This window comes from Meriones unguiculatus, chromosome 4 (assembly GCF_030254825.1).
Source record: "Meriones unguiculatus strain TT.TT164.6M chromosome 4, Bangor_MerUng_6.1, whole genome shotgun sequence".
NCBI lineage: Eukaryota > Metazoa > Chordata > Mammalia > Rodentia > Muridae > Meriones > Meriones unguiculatus.
In genome coordinates, this window is record NC_083352.1 from 90,119,793 (window position 1) to 90,131,559 (window position 11,767).

The window sequence follows — 11,767 nt, forward strand, 5'->3', positions numbered from 1 at the left end:
CCAGAACCACAACGAAACCCTGACTAGGCGGGACTGTGAAAATAAAATAATGAAGCAGTATCCCCTAACACACAGTTATACTTCAATTAAATACTATCTATGCGATATAAAGTACGCAGGACACTATGTGATATATAGGAAGGAAGGGCCGGTGAGCAAGAAAACTGGGGAGGCGATTTCATGGGTAGAGACACCTGTCAGACAAGCTTGGTAACCTGACTTCAGACCCTGAAACTGACTTGGTGGAAGGAGAGAACCAGCTCCTGAAAGTTGTTTCTCCTCTGATTTACACTGGGGCATCTGTACAGCCACTGAGAAGGGAGGCAGGGAGGGAAGGAGGCAGGGAGAAACAGCCTGGGAGAGGAAAGCAGGAGAATCAGAGCTTCAACGTCATTCTCAGTTACACAGCAAGTTTGACCCTGTCTCAAAAATAGAAAACCATCAAAAGGAGAAATAAAGACTTACAGATACAACTAACTCACTGGGCATTGTACCACATGCCTTTCAGATGGATCTCTGTGAGTCTGAGATTAGTCTGGTCTACAAAGCAAGTTTCAGGCTAGCCTGGACTACATAGAAACCCTGCCTCAAAAAATATAAATAACACACAAATATAAATTGCTAAAGGAAAAATGCAATTACCTTTGCACAGTGAAGATCTTTGTGTTTCTTCAACAGTTTATCAGCTTGCTGAATAGCCATTTTATTATTCCCATTATCAAGATAATCTACGGGAAAAAAAATCAGTTATCATAATCCTACACCAAGAAACATGAGAAATACAGTTTCCTTTGAGATCTTCAGAAAGTACCTTAAGTTTTTATTTAAAACATCATGCCAGAAGCTAGGAGTGGTAGCTCATGCCTTTGATCCCAGCACTAGGATCTGTGAGTTCAAAGCCAGCCTGGTCTACAGAGTGAGTTCTAGGACAGCCAGGGCTACACAGAGAAATCCTATGTCGGAAAACCAAAACAAGCCAACCAACCAAACAACAGCAACAAAATTCAACAAAACTACAACATCCTGCCATGGGCTTCTGACAATTTTTCTGTTGTTGTCCAGCACTGCCCCTAGCATGTACTAATTAAAGTTTTCTATTAAAAAGCAAGCTGGGTGCAGTGGCGCATGCCTGTGATCCCAGCACTCAGGGAGGCAAAGGCAGGTGGATCTCTGTGAGTTCAAGACCAGCCTGGGACACCCAAGGCTACTTCGATAAACCATGTCTCGGAAAATGAAAACAACAAACAAACAAAAAAACAAAAAAGCAAAAAGCTCACTTCGTGGCTAGGAGCTCAACACCCAACACCCATGGGGCACCTCACAGCCACGGAGTCAACTCTTCTCCTCACGAGTTTTTTTTTTTTGAGATTTTATTTATTTCATGAGTGTTTTGCCTGCATACATATCTGTGTACCGTGTGTATGCCATGCCTGAGGAGGCCAGAAGAAAGCATTGAATCCCCTAAAACTAGAGTTATAGGTGGTTGTTAGGTGCCACATGGGTGTTGGGCAACAAAGTTGAGGTTTTTTTAAACTTAAAAAAAAAAATCTTACTACTTTTTTTTTTTTTAATGTATGAGTGCTGTCTGCATGTATGCCTGCATGCCTGAAGATAGCATCAGATCCCATTATAGATGGTTGGTTGTAAATCACCTTGTGGTTGCTGGGAACTGAACTCAGGACCTCTGGAAGAGCAGCCAGTGCTCTTAACCTGAGCCACCTCTCCAGCCCAAGTTCTTGTAGCAGGGAAAGGCATGTACCACTAACCTGATGACCTGATTAGAACCTGGAGTCACATGGTAAAAAGAATCAAAAATCACCCTCTAACCTTAGGTATGCAGTGTACACTACACAATAAAGAAAGAAATGTAAAAATACATTTGTAAAATTACTCTTTTAACATTCAAGTTTCAAAGTTTCAGGTGGACTACGTGCCTTCGATACAGCATCAAGTTTTTATTTTGGCAGGCAACTCTAATGCAGTGGAAAAATAGTTTATACAAAAGTCTAGGAGAGGAGAAAGGAAGCAGGTAGGGTGTGAAGGAAGGAGCACTTTCAACACAAGTCAAAAGCAACACAAAGCTCTGCTTTGAAGAACCAATGCCACTTGTCCTTTCAAAACTTATGCCTAGTGTGTATGTGGGTGTGAGACTGATACGATGACCACAGCCAAGCGTTTCACAGCCTCACAAAGGTACTTAACCACTTTTGTGCAGTTAGCACACAAAATGTTGCCCATTTTGTACAACAAGTCCCCATCTCTCTTCCCTCCCCCTCAACAACCCACAACACTGTCAGACTTTCTGTGTGCTCCTTGAGCAAGACCAGGCAAGCAGGATTTCCTTTCTGTGTCTGGCTTATGTCACTTAGTAGGGAATTCCAGGTAGTCACAATGTCCCATCTCCATTTTGCTCAGTAGTATTTTGCTGTGTGAATGTGCACAGCTTAAGGTCTGCATCCACACACCCATCAATAAAAATCAGCTTGGCGGGAGGGGCACTCCAAGCAATTCTTTATGTGTGTGTGTGTCTGTCTTGTCTGTCTGTCTCTGGGTGTTCTGCCTGCACTACTTCTGTGGCTGGTGCCATCAGAGGCCAGAAGAGGCTGCTGGATCTCCTGGAACTGGAGGTGTGAGCTGCCATGGAGGTACTAGTAATGTAACCCAGAGCTTCTGAAGAGCACCCATTGCTCTCAAATGCTGAGCCATCTCTCCTACCCCATTTACTAAAACGTTTAGCAGCCGTGTGAACATTTACTATTGATGTGCAGCAGTAATGCAAGTGAAAAGACAACACACTTTATTCTGTGGGGAATCACAACCCAGAGAGGGAGGTCAAAGACCCCAACATGCAGGCAAAGGGACTAAAGAATCCTAGAGACTGGACAGCCACCAGAATAGTCCAGTGTCTAAGACCAGTTTCCTTACAGCCTTAGCTCAGGTGAAAGGCCATCAGCTGTCCTTACAGACACGCAGCAGAGACAATCGGCACTAAACGGCAACTCTTGCCATCGTAACTCAGTGTTGCTCTCAGTCTGAGTCAGGTTCTAGGTTCACAGACCACATCTGGAAAGGGAAAATTTCATCACTCAGCAGTTTGGGGCAGAGAGATTACAGGGTGCTTTTTCTTTTAGCTGTGTGTGTGAGAATGTTGCAGTGTAGCTCAGCCTACCTACACACTCACTATGTAAGTAATCTAGGCTGGCACTGAACCTGCTGGGATCTTCTTTAGAGTGCTGAGATGGATTAAAGGCATGCACGACCAAGCCCAACCTCAAAAACTAGTTTCTTGTTGGTGTGGCTCAGCCCTAGCACACACCTTTAACCCAAGAGCTTTCTGTAAACAAAAGATAAAGTCAAGCATAGGTCAAGAGGAGGAGCAAGCAACCAGTTGACAGGGAGTGAACATAAGAAATCAAACCTTTAATAACAGCATTCAGGGAAGCAGAGGCAGGCTGTGAGTTTGAGACCATCCTAGTATATAAAGTGAGTCCAGGACAACTACAGCTACACAGAGAAACCCTATCTCGAGGAAGAAAGAAAGACAGAAAAACAATCAAAGGAAGGAGGGACATTGAGCTGAAGGGCATTAAGATAGCATGGAGATGGAAAAAGGAGCTTTTTTTTCTTCTGGGATGTCAGCTGACTAGGAAGGTCAACAGGGTGCTTTCTCTGCCTCTCTGAGCTAGCAGGTTTTTCACTCCAGCATCTGGCTCCCAAGTCTTTATTGGTAAAAATCCAACGATTGAGATTTTGTTAAAAACATCCACCAGATGGCTTTTCTGCAGCCAGCTTGGCCCTGCTGTGCCTTCTCCCACCCTCTCACTAGTATCTTTACTAGTGCCTTTTTGTTTCTTTTAGTGGAGGGTAAAAATAAAAATTTAGTCACATTTTGTTTTCACTGTTTCCTCTTAGCAGAGATACAAGTTTCTGTTACTAATAAGGATATATATTATAATTATTTGGAGGGCAGGTGATGTAGCGTCTCATGTATTCTGGATAGAACTATATAGCCAAGGATGACCGTCAACTTTTCCATTTGTTTGTTTTTAAGACAAGGTGTCTGTGTAGCCAGGGCTGTCCCAGACTCTCTTTGTAGACCAGGGAAGTCTCTATCAGACTGCCTCTGCCTCCCTGAGTGCTGGGATGAAAGGTGTGTCTTACTTTTTTTTTTTTTTTTTTGATTGGTTGTTTATCTTTCTTTTCTTTTTCAGACAGGGTCTCTAGCTAGCCTTGGCTAGCTCCATATGCACAACAAACAGGCTGGCCTTGAAGTCACAGAGGTCCACCAGCCTCTACCTCCCCAACACTGAGATTAAAGAGAGAAAAAAAAAATCACATTTATTTGTGTATGTGTAGATCCAAAGCCAGACTGGTCTATGTAGTAAGTTCCAGGCCAGCCAGGCCACACAGTGACCACAGGCCAGGCGCACACATACGAAAGAAAGAAGGAAAGAAGGAAAGGGAGGAAGGAAGGAAGGAAGGAAGGAAGGAAGGAAGGAAGGAAGGAAGGAAAGAGAAAGAAAGAAAAGGAAAAAAGAATGCCAACCTGGTATGGTGCATGCCTGCTATTCCAGCAATCAGGAAGATGAGCCACAAGAATCAGGAATTTGAGCCCAGCCTGAACTATAACAAGACTATCTCAACAGGGACAAAAGAATATCTACACATAGCCCTAGTCATCATCTGCTCCTTTTAAGCTATTCCCCGTGCCTTGCCCAATTTGCTAAGAGCCTCCATCTATTAAAGAGTGGGCAGAGGGACTGGAGGAATGGTGCAGTGTGTAAGGGTACTGGTTGCTCAGCCACAGGATGAGGATTTGATTCCCAGCACCCACTTGTCAGCTCCAGGGAATCTGACACCCTCTTTGCACTTGCAGTCACTAGGTATGCATGTGATGCACAGACATACAAGCAAAAAAATACCCAAACCCATAAAAAAAGTGCAATAAAAAAAAAATCTGAACCTATTTCCCACCTATTTCTCCTTAAACACAAGCCAGAAGAATGGATAAATCCCTCAGTGCTTCCTACTGCCTTTTAAACAAGAACAAGAGCTCAGCCCTCTATAATCCCAGAATTCAGGGAGGTAGAGGCAAGAATGTCAGGAGTAGGTCCTCTCTTGCTATAAAACTAGTGTGTGGTCAACCTGGGCTACAAGAGACTCTGTCTCAGTAAGTGAAAAGAGCAAACCTCTGACAGGGGGAAAAAAAGTCTTTCTGGTCCTACAAATATCTTACAAGGCCCCGTTCCTCTGCTGTCTGGTCCCACTTCTACTCTAGCACCTCTAAATCCCCCACAGGAGTTTTCTACATCTGTCCTAGATAGCCAGGCTCTAGGAGTCTTTATCACTATGCCCCTCGTTCCATTCATAGTAAAACTATGTCCACAAGGATGTTTTGTAACCTGCTCCCAAAAGCCCAGATGCCCACACTGCATAATCTCTGGGCAAGCCACATTTTTCACAGCCCTCAGCACATGCACAGTTAAACATTCTGGGCTGCCAATGCAGCTCAGTAGAACCCAGCAACTCATAGAGCCTGTGATCCCAGAACACAGCAGGGTCAAAAGGATCTGAAGTTCAGGGTCATCCTTAGCTACACAATAAGTTCTAGGCCAGCCTGGGCTGGGCTAAATGAGACACTGTCTGTCTGTCTGTCTGTCTGTCTGTCTGTCTCTCTCTCTCTCTCTCTCTCTATATATATATATATAACCTATTATAGTAGTAATACATGTTATGGTAAAAAAAAAAAAAACAACAACAACAAAAAAAAACACTTATAAGGGCTAACAGGCAGGTCTGTCATGACCATGATTCTTTTATTCTCTATCTCATGTAAATTTTTTTCCAAAAGCCCAGCACAGTAGCACATGCCTGTAATCCCAGCTGTCGGGGAGGCAGAGGCAGGTACATCTTTGAGTTTGAGGCCAGCCTGGTCTACAAAGCAAGTCCAGGACAGCCAAGGCTACACAAGAAAACCCTGTCTAGAAAAACCAAAAGCCAAACAAAAATAACCCAAGGATTGTTTTCTTTTCTCCTTGCCCCCAGTGCTAGAAACTGAACCTGTGACCTACACACACTAGACAGACACTATCACTGAGCTATAATCCCTATGAAAACACAGCTTTTGAAGTGGTTAAATTCTCACTACAGAAGAAAGGATGTTGTACCAAGTGAAATTTCCAGAGAAAGCCAAACAAGGGCTACAGCTCAGGAGGCAAAATCTTCGTCATGCAGACATGATGAGGACTGAGTTTACTCCCCATAAGCAAGTAAAAAGGATAGATGCAGTGGCATTCTTGTGACCCCACTGCTGGGGAGGCAGAGACAGGACGGTTCCTGGGGTCTCTACCAGCCTAGGCTACCTGGCAAGTGCCAGGCCAGAAAGAGACAACAGTCAAAAGAAAAAAAAGGTAGAAAGCGCCTGAGAAATGACACCCAAGGTTGAACTCTGGCCTCCAAATGTGCAAGCACTCATTTGTACACACCTTTATACACATGCACACACACATCACTCACTTCAAACACTCACACAATTACAAACGTCCAACAAAAGACTCAGAATAAATATTATCCTCGAGTGAGGACCATCAAGTTTTTATTGATGTGCTACAGCAGATAATTACCTGCCCTATTATTTGACCAGACATCTAAGGGAAACATTCTAAGTTATCAATAAAGCAACTAACATTGGAAAGCCTGCTGGAATTATGCTACATCTGCCCCTATCTAGACAAGACTGATCACACAACAGGTTAGAACAAAGGATTGTATGTGCACATGTGTGTGTTCATGGGTTGGTGCTGTGCGTATGAAGTTGGAGGACAACTTCTGAGAGTAAGGTCTGTCCTAACACCATGTAGGTCCCCAGGATAGAACTCTGATGGATCAGGTGTGGCAGCCAGGGCCTTTATGTGCTGAGCCATCTCCCAGCCCAACATCAGCAATAACAGCAGAGAAAAAGCACTGGGCTCACCAACTCAAACAAAAGTGTCAACTGGTGAGAACCACACAGCAAGGGAGGTCATTTCAAGAAGGCAGGAGGATAGCGTGGCACTTGCCTTTAATCCTAACACCTCGTAACTGAGCTGGAGAGACTTGGGTGCAAGATCAGCACAGGTAACCTAAGCACAGGTAATTTAGGGAGCTCCAGGCCAATCTGGACTACAGAAGCCTAGGCTCAACCCCAGCCCTACAATTCAGTCCTTATGACCTGTCACTTCTGGCTAATAAATACATCATGATGTTTGACAAAGTGAAATGGTGTTTTATACTGAACACTATTAACTCTAACTGAATGGAAGATCAACAGGATTCTCCTCGGTCTTTAAGAATAATGTTATGGATCTAATTGTTCTTAAAGTTCTTAGTCTTTTTTTATAAAAGTTCAGAAAAAGGAGGAGTCTGCAGGCGGGGTCTGTGTAAGGATGTGATGCACAAATCACAAACCTTTATTTTATGTTTTACTTTCTATTACCCAGAAGCAGGAGGGCAACTACTAGCCAGAGACAAGCCTGGTCTATGCAGGGCCTGTAAAGGGAGGAGGATGTGCAACAATGGGGATATCTGAGCCCCCTTTCTGCTAGCCCCAACCTCTGTGATCTTAAATCAAACTGATGCAATTCGTAGCACAGTGGTTAACACAGTGTGCCCAGAGTTCACATCCCAAGTACGAACATATCAGCGTTAGATAAATTACGTGAGAGCAATAAGCTTGCTTCTCCAGCTGTTTAAGGGGTGAGAGAGAGAGAATGGGAAGAATGTGTAAGATTAAGTGAAATCTCCCTGTAAAAGCTCAAGGGCACTGACTGAATTAAGTGTTCTGAACCTCATTATTATCCACGGCATAGCCCCATCCCCAGTGCTAGAAACAGGTAATGGGAAGGAAAGCCATCATACAACATAGCACCTAAGGGCCATCAAGATGGCTCAGCCAGTGAGAGTGTGTGCTGCCATTCCTGACAACCTGAGTTTAATCCTGGGACCTATATGATAGAAGAGGACCAATTCCCTCTTGCATGGTGTCCCCTGAACTCCACAGGCCATTCGTGTGACACCCCACCACACACACACAAAATATTTCTTCAGTAAATGTAATTTTAAAAATGCATCAAACACACATATGAAAGTATGAAGACTGTGCATAGGGTCACATGCTTGCAATCCCAACAGCTGGGAGGCTGAGTCAGGATAGCTGAAAGTTTGAGTCCAGCTGCTCCACATAAGGAGATCCAAGACTGTTAGTGAAACCTTGTCTTAAAGAAAAGAGCAGCTGGCCTGGTGGCCCACACCTTTAAACATAGCACTCAGAAGGCAGAAAGCAGGTGATTTCTACAAGTTCTGGGCCAGTCAAGAGCTGCAAACTGAGATCCTGTCAAATATGTAAAAGAAAGGAAGAAAAAGAGGAGGTGCCTGGAGAGATGGCTTGATGGCTTATCAGTTAAGAGCACTACCTACTCTTCCACAGGACCCAGCATCCACATCATGGCTTACAACAGTCTGTAACTACACTTCCAGGGTATCCTAATGCCCTCTTCAAGCACCAGGAACGCCCGGGGTGAACAGGTATCATGCAGAAAATAACCACAGATGTAAATATTGGAAAAATAGAAAAAGAAAAAAAAAAGATCATTAATATCAATTTGCTAGAGACACAAGCACCCACTCTGCTAAAAAAGCAAAAGCCAAAACGCAGAGCCACACTGAAAACTGAAAATGTGAGGTCTGCTTTAGCAAAAACCACTGACCTTGAAGCTTCCTCATCATTACGGGAGACAAGGCCATACAACCATCAATGAAGAAAGGCAACGAAAAAAAAAAAAAAAAGGAACGACTTCCAATGACAGACCATCTCAGTTATTGCAACGTGTTTCTCTCTGACTCAATTCTGTGATTCTTTTATTCTACTACGACAGCCAGATGACAATAAGGTACGTCTTAAAGCCTGTGGACTTGGGGCGAGCGCCGTGGAGAGGGATCCACTAAGCACGCGGAAGGCAAGCTGCAGAGAAGAACCATAGACACGGTACTAAGAGGAAAAACCTTCCAGCAGCCCGGCCTGCCCCTCCGACAGCAGCTACTGCTGTCTCCTCGCTATTCTGGGCCCGCGACCCCCTCTCCCCCGCCCCCCACCTCCCACGTGTGCCCAGAGCAGCTGTTCCTGCACTGAGCAGCACCAGGATGGGGCCCGATCTGAGTGACCTTGCATCAGCCCCTTCCCTTCCCTAGGCCCCGGTTTCTCCACGTGCAGCAGACTACACGCAGTAGGACAACCCCGCGGTCCTCATCCTTATAAACAGAGCCACCATCCCTGGGGCATCTCCCCTCAGGAAGGCGCTGCCACCGTCACGCCGGAGCCGGCTGTCACCTGCAGGAAAGACCGCGGCCTCCCTGGGAGCAGCTGCAATAAAGCGACCTAGTGGTAGCGCTGGTCTCAATGGAAGGGCGAGACTCGCACGGCCTGACAGCTGCGCGCACCCGCCATTGCCGCCTCAGGGACCAGCAAAGCCCGGCCGGCGCCTAAGCGAGGCCGAGGCTGCGGCCTAGCGCCGCGCGCGGCCCGCCCCCTCGTCGCCCCGGACCGCGCACGCCCCCGGTGGTGCTCCTGGGCCTTCGTCCCGGAGCAGGGCAGGCCTCGGCTGGCCACCCTGGCTAGGAGGCCAGCTCCGGTAACTCACCGTAAATGGGCCGGAGGCGCCGGTCGTTAGGGTCCTGCACATGGCCCCGCGTCGCCATGATGACAAGCGCAGAACTGCAGTGCGCACGCGTGAGGCAGGCCCCCGGGAAGGGTCAGTTAAAGGGCCAACGCCGAGCTTGACGATGTATCGCGATAGTGGGGGGGTTGCGATGGAGTGCGCCTGCGTAAAACGGGAAGCTTGCCTCCACTTGTTTGACTTTTGCCGGGGGAATAATCTGATCTCCAGGGGATGTTGTTGCTGTTGAAGGCTTTTCTCAGTGAGAGGGCGAGACGCGGAAAGCGAGAAGCGGTTTAATCCCACTGACTTTACGTCTTGAAGAACCCGTTGATCTTGGCTTTGATTGGAGCAGCCGGGAACTTGTAGAGGAGTGTGAGCCCTGGGAAAGCGCTTGCCCAACCGTGAAACTATACAAAAAGTTTAGGAGCCCTCCACCCCTTCCCTGGACTCAGTTCCGTGTGTGTCCAGACACTGGTGCAAGCTGTTAAAGTAGATTGTTTAATAGTTATACAGCGCTAGACATTACCATTGCCTTTCTTTTTACAGATTTACTCGCGCTGCACACGAGTGCTAATTATTTACCAAGTTCTTTTAGGTAACAAGGAGCTAAAGGGTCACACCTTTAATCCCAGCCTTCGGAAGGCAGAGGCAGGCGGATCTCCGTGAGTTCGAGGTTAACCTGGTCTCCATAGTGAGTTCTCGGACAGCCAAGGATATGTAGAGACCCTGTCTAAAAAGTTTCCCACCAGGTGGTTGCCTGCCTTCTTATTTGCTGGCATTCCAAATAAATCTTCCTCTTTGCGCCGACAATTTGCCCTCAATTCCTGGTGCCTCTTTTCTAGCAGCATGTAAATAGACTTGGCTTTCATAACACTTGCAGAGAACGGTGAATCTAGTAGCTTTTTTCAAAATGTAGGGTGTATACCTGTGACCACAGCACTCAGGAAGCTAAGGCAAGATAGAGACAGAGCCAGTCTGGGCTAGCTACATAATAAGACCCTGTCTCAAAATAGAGGGAGAAGAAAAGATACGAGTTTGAGCTGATTTGGTTTAGGGATTTAAACATTACATATGCATACATGTATCAAGGGTATCACGACTATACATAGTATCCTATACATGTGTGTAACTGTTTTAATGTATCCTCTTTAAGTTTAAAGCTTAACATTGGTTATTTCACCTGTATGTAGCAAAACTACAGTCAGGAAGTAGCAATGAAATAATTTCATGGCTGGGGGCACTACAACACGAACTGTATTATGAACAGTTGCAGCTTTAGGAAGGTTGAAAACCACTGTTACAATGTGGACACTGATTACATCATCAGGCTTGGTGACAGGGACCTTTACCTTCCAGCCATTTCAAAACAATAGAGAAAACTGAGGCAATGCACGCCTTTAATACCAGCACTCAGGAGGCAGAAGCAGGTGTTCTGTGCCAGCCTGATCTACAGAGTGAGTTCCAGAACAGCCAGGGCTACACAGAGAAACCCTGCCTTGGAAAAAGGAGGCAGGGGGTGGGGGGAGAAAGAAAGAAAAGACTGCTCAGGCTTAATACCCAACAACATGACTGTCTCTAACTCTAGTTCTAGGGAATCTAAGGCCCTCTTCTGGCCCCTGGGCACTGCACACAGGTGGTACATAGACATACGTGCAGACCAACTACTCATCCACATAAATGTTTAATTTAAAAATGTTTACATGCAGAGGCTGGAGAGATGACACAGAGGTTAAGGGCACTGGCTGCTCTTCCAGCACCTTCGTGGCAGCTCACAACTGTCTGTAACTCCAAGATCTGACACTCTCACATAGACATACATGCAGGTAAATCACCAATGCACCTAAAATAAAGGTACCTAAAATATGCACCTAAAATAAATTTTAAAAAATGTTTACATCCAAAATGAAACACACACATACACATACATAGACATACCTGAATCAGCACACAAACACAGGCCTTGCCTTAGGCTCAGAGTCTTTAACTTGTTAGGTCTGGGCAGTACACAGAATGACTTAAATATATGTGTGTACCAATGTATACATATGTGTGGGTGTGTGTTGAAGAAGCCAGAG

At 45.6% G+C, this 11,767-nt stretch overlaps 1 protein-coding gene across 2 annotated transcripts in view; it reads right to left on the reverse strand.

Moving 5' to 3' along the window:
- The window catches only part of Naa25 (N-alpha-acetyltransferase 25, NatB auxiliary subunit), a 50,397-nt gene extending 40,601 nt beyond the window's left edge, over positions 1-9,796 (reverse strand). The window contains exons 1-2 of one of the 2 annotated variants that reach the window (XM_021633170.2): positions 9,675-9,796; positions 643-728 (exon numbers count right to left, since the gene is read on the reverse strand). In XM_021633170.2, coding sequence (XP_021488845.1) covers positions 643-728; positions 9,675-9,732 — 144 coding nt within the window. In that variant the 5' untranslated portion in view covers positions 9,733-9,796. Of the gene's footprint in view, positions 1-642; positions 729-9,364; positions 9,473-9,674 lie in introns of those variants that run through there. The other variant, XM_060382463.1, reaches the window with a different exon arrangement.
- Positions 9,797-11,767: the final 1,971 nt, after the last annotated feature.